Raw genomic sequence first — 16,801 nt, 5'->3', positions numbered from 1 at the left:
CCTTCTCCCACCATCATCGACAAGTACCCTGGAAAACAAATCCATGATCCACTAAGATTCAATTTGATTGGGTAAAAGCTCATTTCTGCGGCTGCTGGGGTCTGAAACAAAAACAGAAAATGCTGGACAGTCTCAGCAGGTCTGGCAGGCTCGTCTCCTGTGATCATCGAACTATCTTCCTGCCTTCTGCAAAATTGGCTGTAGAATCTTCAATCCCTGTACTGAAGTTGTTCATATAAATAGCTGGGGCCCAAGGACTGAACCCACTGGTACCCCACTAGTTCTATCCGATATCCAGAAAAAGACCCGTTTATCCCTCTCTCTGGACGGGATTCTCCGCCTGGCGGGATGCTCCATTTTGCCGGCAGTCCGGGGGTTTCCTGATGCCATGGGGCAGCCCCACAATGGGAAACCCCATTGACCGGCTGGCGTAACAGAGCATCCCGCCGGCGGGGTGAAACTGAAATGTGACGCAGCGGGGCGGTGAATCCAACCCCCTGTCTTCTGCCTGTCAGATAGTGTCCTGTCTAAGATAATAACTTACCTCTAATCCCATGTGATCTCACCTTGTGAATTAAACTTTTGTGCGGCACCTGATCAAACGCCTTCCAGAAAACCAGATATACTATGTCTACAGGATCCCCATTATCTACTTTGCTTGTTACATCTTCGAAGAAGTCAAGCAAATTAGTCCAACATGTTTTGCCTTTCATAAAACCATGCTGACTCTGATGGATAGCGTTTTGACATTCTAAATATCCTGATAATACTTCCTTGATAATTGATTCTTCCAATTTCCTAGCAACAGATTTTGAACTAACTGCTCTGTAATTTCCCCATTTCTGCCTCCCTCAGAGTGTAACATTAGTAGTCAAATCATTTGGACATGAGCACTGTTGTGTTCTGCTTCTTCATGTAGCATGAGCTGCTTCCTTGATGTATACTCTGACAAAGGAAGGTTCAGACTTGGAGATAGGTTTAACACATTTAGTGCACAGTTAACAATTCTCCTACTTGAATTCGACTCTCCTGCTGATCTTGCTATAGTAACTCAGTTTAACTAACCAGTCTGCTCTAATCCATGCGGTGGGTGTGATGCTTCCGATCTGCCCCTGTCCTTCTCTCTGAGTGTCGCCTGTGGAAAGAGAAGGAGCATGTGTGCCCTGTCCTTTTATACAGGTTGCCCCCTTGTGGTAGTGTCACCTCTGGGTATCGTGACTGCCCATTGGTCGTGTCCTATCTTACTGACCTATTGGTTGAATGTCTGTGTGTCATGTCTCTGGTGCTCCCTCTAGTGTTTATTTCGTCTTAGTATATTTGCATTAACCCCTTGTCTATTTACAGTGCTGCATATCACCACAAACACCAGATTGCCAACAATTCAAGATTGTTCTCCTCATAGTTGTTGAGTAACTAATGCGATCAAATTGCTGATCATTCGAAATGGGAGAAGTATGAAAACCATCAAACAAATTGATGACGATATCATAAAAATTTCAAAATTAGTTTTGTTTAAATTGATTCACGGGAGATGGGCATTGCTGGCCAGGCCAGTACTTATTGCCCATCGCTAATTGCCCTTCCCAAGGTGGTGCTGTGCTGCCTTCTTGAAACGCTGAAGTGCAGGTACACCCTCACTGCAGTTAGGGAGGGAGTTCCAGGGTTTTGACCCAGTAAGAGTGAAGAACGGGAGATATATTTCCCAGTCAGGGTGCTCAGTGACTTGCAGGGGATCGTGCAGATGAAAGATGCTGTTGAAGGAACCTTGGCGAGTTGCTATAGTGCGTCTTTGAGATAGTATTTGGCAGACATCGAGAGTGGAAGGAGTGATATTTTTAAGGTGGTGGATGGGGTGCTGATGAAATGGGCAGTTTTGTCCTGGATTGTATTGTTGGAGTCACATTGTACCAGGCAAGTGGAGAGTATTTTTTTTAGTATTTCTATTGCCATTTTCCACCTTCAACAGTATAACAGTTTAACATATAAAGCACATGATATTTACAAAGTAGCAGCTCAAGTGTGTCTGATATTTACAAGCCAGTTCATGTCTTGTGGATAATGGTTTTTACAAGCAGCGCCCCCGTCCCCTTTTCGTGTCGGAGGCACCTTTCACTTTGTTACTTCCGCCCCCCCCCCGCTAGATGTTTTATTCTTTGTTGTTTAGTGTGGGCGGGGGTGAGGGAGGGGAGGGGAGTGGGGGGGCCTGCATGGTCCCTCCCCTCCTTCCCCACCCCCACCCCCGTGCTCCGTTTTGTGCCCTCTTTGGGATCCCTTCCCTCCTTCACGGACAGTGACCCGGGGCAAGGTCCTCAGCACCGTGAGGCAGCAGCGCTAACCACTGCTCCATGGTGCCACCCGAGACCTCAGTCCTAAAAGGTTTACCCCTTAACCTCAAACTGTGACCCCTAGTTCTGGACTCCTCCACTAGACTCTCTGACAAAGTAGGTCCTGCTCTAATTAGATCTGCCAAAATGCATCACCTTACATTTATCCAAATTAAACTCCACCTGCCATTCATCAACCCACTGGCCCAATTGGTCAAGATCCTGTTGCTATCTTATATAACCTTCTTCCCTATCCACTATGGTGTCATCTGTAGGTTGCAATGAGGAAATAAGAACCTTACAGATGGATATCGATACGAGAGTGGGCCAAAATGTGGCAGATGGAGTTTAACGTGGATAAGTGTGAGGTCATGCATTTTGGTCGAAAAAGTGGAACGGCAACTTATTATCTAAATGGAGAGAGACTTCGGGGAGCTCTGATACAGAGGGATCTGGGGGTCCTTGTTCATGAGTCACAGAAAACGAGCATGCAGGTACAGCAGATAATTAAGAAAGCGAATGGAATGTTGACATTTAGAGCTAAAGGAATAGAGTATAAAGGTAAGGAAGTTGTTGCAACGATACAGACATTGGTGAGACCACATCTGGAGTATTGGGCACAGTTTTGATCCTCTTATTTGAGGAAAGATGTAGTGACATTGGGGGCAGTTCAGCGGAGATTCACTAGGTTGATTCCAGAGATGAGGCGTTTGTTGTATGATGAGAGATTGAACAGTTTAGGCCGATACTCTCTAGCATTTAGAAGAATGAGGGGAGATCTAATTGAGGTATACAAGATGCTGAAAGGTCTGGATGAAGTAGACGTGGAGATGATGCTTCCTCGTGTGGGGCATTCTAAAACCAGAGGTAGGATAAGAGGTAGCAAATTTAAAATGAAGTTGAGGAGAAACTACTTCTCCTAAAGGGTTGTGAATCTGTGGAATTTGCTACCCCAGAGTGTGGTGCATGCTGGGACAGTGAGTAAATTTAAGGAGGAGTTAGGCAGATTTTTAATTGGTAATAGGTTGAAGGGTTATGGAGAACGGGCAGGACGGTGGAGTTGAGGCCAGGGTGGGATCAGCCAGGATCGAATGGCGGATCAGAGTTGATGGACCATATGGCCTCATTCTGCTCCTGTGTATCTTATCTTATGAAGAGGTAACATTCCATATGGTGGTCAGTTTCAAGTGGAGCCGAGATTGGAGAATTTGTGTCACTGTTTGCAGTGCTCTGTTTGAGTGTCGACCCGATCTTGGAGTGTGGCAATCCCCCTGCACAGATGACTGGAAAATCTTAACGGATTGAAACAGAGAAGAATTGAATTTATTTATTACATCACAAAACTAAGGCACAAAACCGAGTAGATAATACTCACAGGGAAGGTCAGACAGAATTGAATCGTAGTCATCGCAGGTTCGAATCCCATCAACTGTACTCGTCACACATTCCCACCAGAGGCCACGACACTTCTGACTCACCTGAGCAAATGAACAGGAACAAAGAGTCAGAGCTGATTCTAATAATTCGAATCACTTGCTGACGCAAAGGTAGAAATTGTCTTTTTTTTGTTCGAAATCAGACGATGGGGCTTTATGACAAAAGCTTTTAAAATGATGAAAAGTGGACAGGGTCATGTAGAGAAAAGGGTTGACATCAAAAGCATCGATGATGCCGATGTAATAATGGTGTCAGGCCACATGACTGAGAAGTAAGAATGATCTGGAATGAGGAGAAGCTTCATGCTGACATCCAAACCTGTGAATACTCCCTGAAAATAAAGAGTAATACTTCTGAGAAGCCACAGACTCGAGGAACAACGAAGAATACCGCACAGGAACAGGCCCTTCGGCCCTCCAAGTCTGCGCCAATCATGGTACCTGCCTAAACTAAAACCATATGGACGTACAGAGTCCGTATCCTTCCATTCCCACTCTATTCATATATTTGTGTTGATGCCCCTTAAATGCCGCTATCGTACCTGCTCCCACCACCTCCCCAGGCAGCGCGGTCCATATATTTACCATCCTCGGTGTAGAAAACCTGCCTCACACATCTGTTCTAAACTTTTTCCCACGCACTTTAAACCTACATCCCCTAGTACTTGACTCTCCTACCCTCGGACAGAGCATCTGACTATCCACTCTGTCCATGCCACTCATAATCTTGTACACCTCTATCAGGTCGCCTCTCAACCTCCGTTGTTCCAGTGAGAACAGACCGAGTTTATCTAACCTCTCCTCATAGCTGATGCCCTCCATACCAGGCAACATCCTAGTAAACCGCTTCTGTACCCTCTCCAAAGCATCCACATCCTTCTGGTAGTGTGGTGACCAGAATTATACACAATATTCCAAACGAGGCCTAACTAAGGTCCTGTACAGCTGCAACACGACTTGCCAATTTTTATATTCAATATCCCGACCGATGAAGGCCAGCATGCCGTAGCCTTCTTGACCACCTTGTCCACATGCGTTGCTACTTTCAGTGATCGGTGGAAATGCCCAGATCTCTCTGCCTGTCAGAACTCACAATACCATTTATTGTGCAATTCCGACATGCATTGGATCTTTCAAAGTGCATTACCTCACACTTGTCTGGATTAAAGGGCAGCACGGTAGCACAGTGGATAGCACTGCGGCCTCACAGCGCCAGGGTCCCAGGTTCAATTCCCCGCTGGGTCACTGTGCGGCGTCTGCACGTTCTCCCCGTGTGTGCGTGGGTTTCCTCCGGGTGCTCCGGTTTCCTTCCACAGTCCAAAGATGTGCAGATTAGGTGGATTGGCTGTGATAAATTGCCCCTTAGTGTCCAAAAAGGTTAGGTGGGTTATTGGGTTACGGAGTGGGGTGGGGTTGGAGGTGTGGGCTTCTGTTGGTCGCTTCATTCTTCACTGTAGCGATTCTATTCTATTTCATACTTCCTTCAGGTCCTCCAGCTTCGCAGATTTGCTCCCCGTAAATAGATCGCCCAAACGCTCCATCCCTGCCTGCCACCACCCTCAAAACCTCGCGTGCAGCCCTGCCGGAGCAAACCTATGGTTATCTCAGATTGGCAGCCTCCAGCCCCCGAATCTGCAGCCACCGCTCCTGCCCCACATCCTTCGGGCCGACACCACCACTGGGCTCATGGAGTACCTGGCCGGCAGGAACGGTAAGGGCGCCAACAACGAAGTCTCTGCGCGATGCCGCCTCCATTCATCCCCACACCGACTACGGAGTCTGCACGTTCTCCCCGTGTCTGCATGGGTTTCCTCCGGGTGCTCCGATTTTCGCCCACAGTCCAAAGACGTGCAGGTTAGGTGGATTGCCCTTAGTGACCAAAATAGTTAGGAGGGGTTATTGGGTTACGGGGATAGGGTGGTGGAAGTGAGGGCTAAAGTGTGTCGGTGCAGACTCGATGGGCCAAATGGCCTCCTTCTGCACTGTATGTTCTGTGTTCTATGTTCTAAACTCTATCTGCCATTCCTCCGCCCAAGACTCCAACCAGTTGATATCCTCTGACAATCCTGTTCACTATCTGCAACTCCACCAATTTTTATGCCGTCTGTGAACTTACTAATCAGACCAGCTTCGGGGCTAGTTTAGCTCAGTGGGCTGGACAACTGGGTTGTGATGCAGAACAAGGCCAGCAGCGCGGGTTCAATTCCCGTACCAGCTGAGATTCTCTCTCTCTGTACCCGAAACGGCACCGGAGTGTGGTGGCTCGGGGATTTTCACAGTAACGTCATGTTAGCCTACTTGTGACAGTAAAGGTTATATATTTCGCTACATTTTCTTCCAAATCATTTATATACACCATGATCAACGACTGGCCCCTGTGGAACGCCACTAGTTACAGCCCTCCATTCAGAAAAACATCCTTCTACTGCTACCCTCTGTCTCCTGTGCCCAAGCCAGTTCTGTATCCAACTTGCGAGCTCTGCTCTGATCCCATGTGACTCCACCTTTTGTAGCAGTCTACCATGAGGTGCCTTGTCAAAGGCAATATTATTGGGGACTAGACAAGCCTATTTAGAGACCAACCACACGGCAAAACATGGTGACAGTGAGTAAAGGACCCAGCAAATCCTAAACAAAATATACAAGGTGTGGAAGGGAAATTAACATAAATGAAATACTGCTGAAATATTCTGGTTTCGGCCTTATTCTGAAAACACATTGTCCTCCGAAAGATAACAAAGCCAAGGGCAAGAACATACGTGCTACGTATTTCTTCGTACATACTTTCCAGGGTCTATTTAATATAAACATGCCTGGTTACTCCAGATCATAAAAACATGCTGTCTTCAATCGGACCTCAGAGTGCAGTGCCCTGGCTTTTGCAAATATACTCTCTCTCCGCAAATATATTTGTGTAAATAAATTTCCTTAAATCGAACCTCGAGGAATTTGTCTTTATTATGATTTCCACGACAACAGGACAGGCAAGAAAAGAGACCCTTGAAAGAAGGACAAAAGACAAAGAAAGTTAAGACTCACCAAGATGTCAGAATATTGTGAGAGCAACAGATGCGAGCTGAGATATAGGCCTGGAGACTGGGCCACAGTGAGGGGACGTCACAGCACAGAAGCAGGGCCAATTCCAGGGCTCATCAGCAACATGGACTCCACACTGTCACCCCCAGAACCATTTCAGAACACAGGTTGTCTGAATTGGGATTGGGATTGTGGATAGTTACTGCTGTGGGCAGATTATTGCAAAGAGTTTAAATAAATCTGTGTTTCCTTCCACTGGCTTCCTCGGTCATTAAACTGGCGACGAGGACAAAGGAGACACCAGGTTCGCTTGTGGAACTGCCCAGCCACCCCAGATGATTACAGTACAGGAACGCGAGGATAACGTTTGAAAATGCTGCTGTTTGGTAACCTTGAAGCCTTTGACTCGGACCTGGAAGTTTGGATCCAATACGCAGAATGCATTGGCCAATGGTATCTTGGGGGAAGACGGTTTAAAAAGCGATCATGCTGACTGCGTGGGGCCCTGACGTTTGGAACTATAGAGTCTCATTTAACCAGCTGCACCAGACTCCAAACCAATTGATGAGCTGGTTGAACCAGTGGCTGAACATTATGATCCTAAATCTTCTGTTAGAATGCAATGGTATAGATTCAACACAGCTGGGCGGTCTCCGGGTGAGCCATAGGAACAGGAGGAGGTCATTCAACCCCTCAAACCTGTCCTGCCATTTGCCTGGGTGAGTGCAGCTCCAACAACCCTCAAGGATTTGAGTGTAGGAATAGGGATGTTTTACTGTAATTGTACAGGGCGCACCTGGAGTATTGTGTGCAGTTTTCGAGGAAGGATGTTCTTGCTCTCGAGGGAGTGCAGCGAAGGTTTACCAGGCTGATTCCTGGGATGGTGGGACTGTCATATGAGGAGAGACTAAGTCGGTTACGATTATATTCATTGGAGTTTAGAAGAGTGAGAGGGGATCTCATAGAAACTTACAACATTTTAACAGGATTAGACAGGGTAGATTCAGAAAGAATGTTCCCGATGATGGGGGGAGTCCAGAACTAGGGGTCATAGTTTGAGGATAAGGGGTAAATCTTTAAGGACCGAGGTGAGGAGAAATTTCTTCACCCAGAGAGCGGTGAATCTGTGGAATTCACTCCCATAGAAAGTAGTTGAGGCCAAAGCATTGTGTGATTTCAAGAAGGAATTAGACGTACTACTTGGGGATGAAGATATCAAGGGATATGGGGGGAAGGTGGGATCAGGGTATTGAACTTGATGATCACCCATGATCATAATGGATGGGATCGAAGGGCCGAATGGCCTCCTCCTGCTTCTATTTTCTCTGTATGTTTATCTATGTATGTTCCTGCGAGTGACAGGATGTAGGCAAACATTGACTGAAAAATGAGAGTTCACCAAACCGATGATCATATTGCTGGATCACAAGTTACAACCACCGGAATCATGGTTAATCCACAAAAACAGAAGTCATTTGCACAAGTCAGGAACATTCCTGAGTTTCAGGGATTGCTCGGGATTTTGCTGACATGGTGCTGAAGAAGGAGACCCAAAAGCTCACCATCCTTGGACATGAGGATGTGGTTAGCAGACCCACACGACCACTGCTCATACCTGCCCTCCACACCTGTGAACACATCCTAGTCTTAGATAGGTGAGCCCTGTGCACCAGCTCAAGCTGAATCAGGCTGAGCCTCTGTACAGGAGGAAGTGGAGTTCACCCTGTGAAGGGCCTCACACCACACGTCCTCATCCAAATAGGCCCCAGCTTTCCCTGCCACATCACCCTCACCTGCTCCAGCAAAACAGCTTCTAATGACATCATCTGCCCTAAATGGACAAGCCCAGAACATGTGGGTGTGGTTGGCCGGGCCCCCCTGGCACCGTTCACATTTGTCCTCCGCCTCCGGGAAGAACCTGCTCATTCGGGTTCTGGTCAGGTGCGCTCTGTGCACCACTTTGAGCTGCATTAGGCTGAGCCTTACACAGGACGAGGTGGAGTTGGCCCTGCTCAGTGCTTCGCTCCAGAGTCCCCATCACAGCTCTGTCCCCACTTTGTCCTCCCATTTTCACCTGGCTTCTTCCAGTGGGAGTCTTGCTCCTTCCAGAAACAGCCCATAGATATTCCCACAGTTCCCCCCTCCTTACTCTCCCTGTTTATGAGCTTTTCCACTAAATTGTCTCTCGGGTCTCTGGGGTATTTGCCGCCTCCTTGCGGAAAAAGTGTTTAATTTGAAGGTCCAAGTCTGTCCCCTATGTAAGTGTCCCTGACTGTTACTATCCCCCGTCCTGTCTCCATTTTGTGAGGTGGCGTCGAGCATGGCTGGCAGGAATTTGGGGTTACCACAGACGGAGGACATCTCGGTTAAACCGAAATCCCGCCTAATTTGGTTCCTTGTCCTTAATCTGGCTCCCACCACTGGGCAGGATGTGTATTTTGCCGGGGGGGGATGGGAGTGTTGATGTGGCGAGGGCCTGGTGGGTCGTTACCTTGCAGGAGTACCCCGTCACCCTCACCCATTCCGTATTCGGCTCTCTTACCCATCCCCTCACCCTCTCGGCTGTGGCTGCCAGTGGGAGTATTGCAGGTTCGGTAGGGCCAGGCCACACATATATCTTCTCTATTGCAGTTAGTCTTGTGGATTCCAGGGTTCTTCCACCCCTACACAAACACCATGTTCATTTTGTCTATCCCTTGGAAAAAGGCCTTGGGGATGAAGATCTGTATGGAGCTAAACAGGATGAGGAACCTGGACAGTGCGTTCATCTTGATCGTCTACCCTCTCCCCACCATGGAAAGCGGGAGTGCATCCCTTCTCTGTAGGTCCTTTTGAACTTCCTCCGCCAGGCTGGTCAGGTTCCACTTGTGGATCTGTGTCCAGTTCCTGGCTATCTGGATCCCCAGGTAGTGGAATTTGCTTTGGGCTGGTTCGAATGGTAGACCCTCCAGCTCTGCCCCTCCCCCGTTTGTGTTCACCGGGAATGCCATGCGCTTGCCCAGGTTGGGTTTGTAGCCCGAGAAGATCCGAACTCTTCCAGGAGTTTCATGATTTCCTTCAAGCCATTCTGTGGGTCCGTGATGTAGAGGAGCAGGTCATCCGCATAGAGTGAGTCTCTCTTCGGATGCCCTTCCAGCCTTTAGCATCTTGCACAGCAGGGTGATCACCAGGGGTTCAATTGCCAGGGCAAACAGGAGCGGCGGCAGCAGGCACCCCTGCCTTGTGCCTCTGTGCAGCTGGAAGTTTCAGAGCTGGTGGTGTTGGTTTGAACGTTCACCTTGGGAGTGTTGTACAGGAGATTCACCCAGGTGGTGAATCCCACTCCTAGCCCAAACCGTTCCAATACCTCTATGAGGTACTTCCATTCGACTCGGTCCAGGGAGACGATCACCTCTGGTGTTCTCTCCCCGGACGGGGTCATGATCACTTTCAGCAATCATCTGATGTTCGCAGTTAGCTGTCTACCCTTGACAAAGCCCAAGTGCGGGCAACTGGGACTAGCTTAATGGTAAAAACTGGGTGGCATGGACTGGTTGGGCCGAAGGGCCTGTTTCCATGCTGTAAACTTCTATGATTCTATGATCTGGTCGTCTGCGACCACCTCTGGTACACAGTTATCCAGTCTCTGGGCCAGGACGTTCCCGAGTATCTTCGCATCTACATTGAGTCGCAAAATGGGTCGGTATGATTCGCATTCTGTTGGGTCTTTTCCTTTTTTGGGAATCAGCGATATCGTGGCCTGTGTTAGTGTAGGAGCTAAGGTGTGCCTCGCCAGCGAGTCTGCGAACATTTCCCGTACGTGTGGGGCCAGGGCTGCTGCTAATTTCTGATAGAAGTCCGCTGGGAACCCATCGGGTCCCGGTGCCTTCCCCACCTGCATGGAGCTGATACTCTCCATGACTTCTCCCAGTCCTATAGGTGTTTCCAGCTCCCTCCATCTGACATCCCCCACGACTGGCAAGTCCAGTCCGTCCAGGAACCATTTTATCCCCGTGACCCCGTCGGGGGGAGGGGGGGGGGGGGGGGTGTTGGAGGTGTACAGACCGCGGCAGAAGGTCTCAAATGCGCAGTTGTCCTCTTTTGGTTCTGCTATCAGGCGCCCCTGCTGTCCTTCACCTGGGCTACCTCCTTCCTGGCTGCCTGCATTCTCAGCTGGTGAGCCAGTAGACGGCCAGCCTTTTCTCCGTGTTTATAGAAGGTCCCCCGTGTCTGGCGGAGTTGGTGCACTGCTTTCCTGGTGGATAGCAGGTTAAAGTCCATTTGTAACTTTTCCCTCTCTGTGAGAAGCTCTATGGTCGGGGCTACGGAGTACTTTCTGTCAACCTCCAGGATGGAGTCGATCAGTTGTTGCCTGACCGCCCTCACTTCCCTGTCTCTATGAGCCTTATAGGCTATAATCTCTCCCCTAATCACCTCCTTCAGTGCCTCCCAGAACATGGAAGGTGAGACTTCCCCGGTGTGGTTGCAGTGATGTACTCGCCTGTGGCCTGTGATATTTACTGACAGAAGACCTTATCGGCCAAAAGTTGTGTGTCCAACCTCCACCTGGGGCGTTGGACACGGTCGGTCTCCAACCTCACATCCATGTAATGTGGAGCGTGGCCGGAGATGATGATCGCGGAGTATTCCGCCCTTACTATTTCTGGAAGCACCGATTTCCCCACAACAAAGAAGTCTTGTGCACTGGCGAAAAGAACGGGAATTCCCTCTCGCCGGTGTGCAGGAACCACCAGGGGTCCACCGCTCCCATCTGCTTCATGAATGCTCCCAGTTCCCAAGCCATGCCAGTCTCTTTCCCCATCTTGGGGTTTGATCGGTCGGCCAGTGAAGTCACCCCCCGTGATCAGCCGATGTTTGTCAAGGTCGGGATTTCCGCCATCGACTTCTTTATAATTCTGTGTCATCCCAGTTGGGAGCGTAGACATTTACCAGTGCCACCGGTGCCCCGTCCAGGACACCGCTGACCGTGACGTATAAAATTATGAAGGGAATAGATAGGATAGATGCGGGCAGGTTGTTTCCACTGGCGGGTGGAAGCAGAACTAGGAGGCATAGCCTCAAAATAAGGGGAAGTAGATTTCGGACTGAGTTTAGGAGGAACTTCTTCACCCAAAGGGTTGTGAATCTATGGAATTCCTTGCCCAGTGAAGCAGTTGAGGCTCCTTCATTAAATGTTTTTAAGATAAAGTTAGATAGTTTTTTGAAGAATAAAGGGATTAAGGGTTATGGTGTTCGGGCCGGAAAGTGGAGCTGAGTCCACAAGAGATCAGCCACGATCTCATTGAATGGTGGAGCAGGCTCGAGGGGCCAGATGGGCTACTCCTGCTCCTAGTTCTTATGTTCTTATGTACCGTCCCCCTGGATCCGTAACCGCCCTTGTCGCGGTAAATCGTCCTCTTACTAATCAGTGGCTACTCCCCTGCCCCTCAGTCCCGTAGCATGAATGGTATGCCTATCCCACTCAGCCCTTCCTTGCCCGCAGTCGGTCCTTCTCCCTCAGGTGTGTCTCTTGCAGGAAGACTATGTCGACTTTCAAACTTCTCAAATGGGCGAAGAGGAGAAATGATTTCTAACTCCTATTTGTGCTGTAAACAGCCTAAAACCCGCTGATACCTTTACCCGTTTACCATCAGGGCCTTATGAGCACCTGGGAGTGGATCCTTTTAATTCAGGTGGAAAACCTTCCTGAAGGTTTCAGGAATAATTCCTTAGTGTCAATGATGACGAATAATGGCTTTGCAAAACTCCAGACCCAAGCCTCACCCTTTTTGGGAAAATAGACAATCCCCAAAATCCTGACTAAACCCAACCCCACCACAAAACAGGTGAATAGAAGCAGACGGTTTCCGGTTGAGGGGTCCAGATGATGCAGTCAGAGGGTAAGAGGCTGAAGGGATTTAGACCAGAGAGCTGCAGAATTCATTCCCTCCATACAGAGAGCTGTCAAGCTGTTGATTTCTCCACCAGAGCTGGTGTTTGAGGCAGAAGCGATGTCGATACTGATGTTTGGATGGAGCGGGATAAGGAAAAGGGATGTGGGAGGGTGCTCAAATGGAGTGCAAACATCAACACAGACTGGATGGGCCGAATGGTCTGTTTCTGTGCAGTGACTTTGATGTAAATTGCTGCCACAGTCTTAGCCCAGTGGAAAGGTCACAGCCAATCACATTGTGAACTTGGTGTGACCGAATTTGAAAGAAGAAGGGGATTCTCAAGCACGTCTGAGGCATTGAGGGAGGTAATATCCCCAATCAGGTAGAAATTACTAAAGTTAATGTGTATTAAATGAAGTTAATCATTGCCCTGAATTACACTGCACCTTTCAGACTGAGAGGGCAGCTCATTCTAACACAGCGAGTGTAAAACACACTTTGCTTGATTAATGCGGTCTGAATACTAACAAATTCGGAGACTCAAAGTTCATCTATATTACACACTCCATTAATCACTTGATGGGCAGAATTTCACCCGCAGAGCGCCCGCTCGGAGCAGCAGTGCTTCCCCATCCCTCCTGCCATCAATCCAGAATCGCAACATTACCTGTCTGGCCACCTAGGTTGGAGTCGGCGTGAGATGCGGCCGCATTGGGTCAGCGGGACCAAGTGCGCGGGGGGCAGCAGGTGCAATGGCGGCCGCCAGGAGGTCAGCACACTGAACCGGGAGGATGCAGAATGTCACCTGCTGGAATTCGCACTGTGCGGGACGGGGGATCTGACAGTCAGCAAGATCCTCGTTTCTCCAACGACTGTTCACGAGCCCTGGGGGCAGGTGGTGACAGCCGGGAAGGACATCCTAATGCCCCTGGAGGGAAGAAGAGGTTCCCCCTCCGACCTAATAAACGAGGCCTGGGCAGAGGGGCAACTGAGGCCAGGGGGCGTGAGCTGCTTCGGTGCACCAGCATCCAGTGCCTGAGGAGGTCCATTGGCGTTCAGCGCTGGGCAGGGCTGAGGTCTGAGAGGGCATTGTGCAGCGTGGTGGACAGGGGAAGGGTGCCCAGCTACAGTTACAATCAAGCATGTGGACTTCCGAGCGTCTCAGAGACCAATCAGCCCATCTGTCTCAAGGCTGGAGAGATGAATCTGAAGCCTCGGGTCCATCAATGTGTCAGGTGTTCAAAGGGGTGAGAACGTTCTGTATCCAGCCTCTCGAGGGTGATCCGAGTTGGGGGCAACACGGTTTCGAGCTGGAGGTGGGGGGTTGAGTACTCAATGGAGCTTTGCACTTACTTGCAGGAGAAATGTACTCACAGCCGGGAGAGAGCAGCCACTGGGGGTGGGGTACAAACCCAGCCATCCTCACCAGGGGTCAGCTGGAACCCCTGGAGCTGGGGTGCGAACGGGGAGGTTGTCGGGTCGCAGGGAGGCTGGCATCTCGGAGGAAGTTAAGATCCCGCTGGGCTTATTGGCAGGATGAGGGGGGAAATGATGAATGGGAGTCTCGCCCCCTGGAAGAACCTCATTGGTGCGGCAGTCACTGGGACACCTCAATGCAGCTGTGACCTATCCCAGTGGGCGGCTTGTGCTGAACTTTGACCCTGTGTGATATGGGAGATGTTTCTGAAGATTATTGACATCGCTCAGGTCACCAGAGGCCGACCACACTCCATTGACACCGGAGGAAACCTCACAAGGTGGACCCACAGCAGGTCAGCACCAGCGCAGATACTGCCCGATCGTTTGGCATTGCCGTGTCGGCTCAGCCTGAGTGCCTAGTAGTGAGGGCACATCATGCCCGCTGGTGGAGGCAGGGAATGCCCAGAGTGCCGGCAGTCGGAGGGCTGCCAGAGACCAAGATCCTGCTGAATACGAGGGAGATAACGAGCCTCTGGAGTCACTCACAGAGCAGCAAATGCTGGATATCAAGGGGGAAGGATAGAGAGATTGGGAAGAGATTCCGGAGGGCCTCCATATTCCGGTTTCTGTCATGGAGGAGACCCTGCTGAACATGATCCAGCAGAGGGCAGTAGAGTGGAGCTGCTGATTGGCTGTTGTGGGGGCAATTTGCATACATCTGTTGTGTTCACCCTAACGTGCAGGTGTACCTGAGCAAGAGACCCTAGCTGTTCAAGTGAAGACAAGCATCCAGCAGAGGGCAGTAGAACGGAGCTGCTGATTGGCTGTTGCGGGGGCAATTTGCATATGTCTGTTGTGCTCACCCTAACTTGAAGGTGTACCTGAGCAAGAGACCCGAGCTGTTCAAGTGAAGACAAGCATCCAGAGGGCTCACCCTAACTTGAAGGTGATTTGTGGAGGAGCTGTTGTCAAGTGACATTTAAACCCGAAACACTTCTTCGGTGTTTCCCTCCCTACCCTCTCCTCTAACCAAAAAACCCAGCTGCTGTAAAGATCAAGAGGAAAGCTCAAGGGCAGGTAGAAGTAGAAATAAGTTGAACTGCGAAGTCACAGCCTGCAGGTAAGGGATTGGCTGGTGACTGGTAAGTAGTTTTTTATTTTTTAAAATTTATTTTCCCTCAGGGGTTATCGTGTGGGCGCAGAGGTTGCTGAGTGAGTGCTTGCTGAGAAGGGGAGTGAATACTAGGTAAACTCTTTCGTTCTTTTTCTTTTTTTATCTAGAGGGGATGGCAGGGAAGGCAGTGCAATGTTCGTCCTGCAGAATGTTTGAGGTGAGGGACGCTGTCAGTGTCCCTGCTGATTTCATCTGTGGGAAGTGCACCCATCTCCAGCTCCTCAGAAACCGCGTTAGGGAACTGGAGCTGGAGCTGGATGAACTTCGGATCATTTGGGAGGCAGAGGTGGTCATAAATAGAAGCTTCAGGGATGTAGTTACTCCAAAGAATAAAGATAGATGGGTGACGGTGAGAGGGGCTGGGAGGAAGCAGTCAGTGCAGGGATCCCCTGTGGTCGTTCCCCTTAGTAACAAGTATACTGCTTTGGATACTGTTTGGGGGGGGGGGGACTTACCAGGGTTAAGCCATGGGGTACAGGTCTCTGGCACAGAGTCTGTCCCTGTTGCTCAGAAGGGAAGGGGGGAGAGGAGTAGAGCATTAGTCATTGGAGACTCCATAGTTAGGGGGATAGATAGGAGATTCTGTGGGAACGAGAGAGACTCGCGGTTGGTGTGTATCCTCCCAGGTGCCAGGGTGCGTGATGTCTCGGATCATGTTTTCGGGATCCTTAAGGGGGAGGGGGAGCAGCCCCAAGTCATGGTCCACATAGGTACCAACGACATAGGTAGGAAAAGAGATTGGGATGAAAGGCAGGAATTCAGGGAGCTAGGGTGGAAACTTAGATCTAGGACAAACAGAGTTATTATTTCTGGGTTGTTACCTGTGCCACGTGCTAGTGAGACGAGGAATAGGGAGAGAGAGGAGTTGAACACGTGGCTACACGGATGGTACAGGAGGGAGGGTTTCAGATTTCTGAATAATTGGGGCTCATTGTGGGGTCGGTGGGACCTCTACAAATGGGATGGTTTACACCTGGACCAGAGGGGTACCAATATCCTGGGGGGGAAATTTGCTAATGCACTTCGGGAGGATTTAAACTAGTTCAGCAGGGGCTTGGGAACCTGAATTGTAGTTCCAGTAAACAGGAGTATACTGGAGAGTAGTGAGGTCATGAATAAGGTTTCAAAGTTGCAGGAGTGTACCGGCAGGCAGGAAGGTGGTTTAAAGTGTGTCTTCTTCAATGCCAGGAGCATCCGGAATAAGGTGGGTGAACTTGCGGCATGGGTTGGTACCTGGGATTTCAATGTTGTGGCCATTTCGGAGACATGGATAGAGCAGGGACAGGAATGGTTGTTGCAGGTGCCGGGGTTTAGATATTTCAGTAAGCCCAGGGAAGGTGGTAAAAGAGGGGGAGGGGTGGCATTGTTAGTCAAGGACAGTATTACGGTGGCAGAAAGGACGTTTGATGAGGACTCGTCTACTGAGGTAGTATGGGCTGAGGTTAGAAACAGGAAAGGAGAGGTCACCCTGTTAGGGGTTTTCTATAGGCCTCCAAAAAGTTCCAGAGATGTAGAGGAAAGGATTGCAAAGATGATTCT

General features: G+C 49.7%; 1 protein-coding gene across 1 annotated transcript in view; it reads right to left on the bottom strand.

Moving 5' to 3' along the window:
• Positions 1–16,801, bottom strand: part of LOC140389238 (claudin-16-like) — a 46,309-nt gene that overhangs the window by 16,753 nt on the left and 12,755 nt on the right. Inside the window, exon 2 of the mRNA XM_072473409.1 lies at positions 3,700–3,802. Within this exon, the coding sequence (XP_072329510.1) occupies positions 3,700–3,802 (103 nt within the window). The remainder of the gene's footprint in view (positions 1–3,699; positions 3,803–16,801) is intronic.

The sequence above is a fragment of the Scyliorhinus torazame genome, chromosome 14 (genome assembly GCF_047496885.1).
Source record: "Scyliorhinus torazame isolate Kashiwa2021f chromosome 14, sScyTor2.1, whole genome shotgun sequence".
Lineage (NCBI taxonomy): Eukaryota > Metazoa > Chordata > Chondrichthyes > Carcharhiniformes > Scyliorhinidae > Scyliorhinus > Scyliorhinus torazame.
The sequence above is the reverse complement of the archived record's forward strand: the minus strand, read 5'-3'. Positions and strand labels throughout refer to the sequence as shown.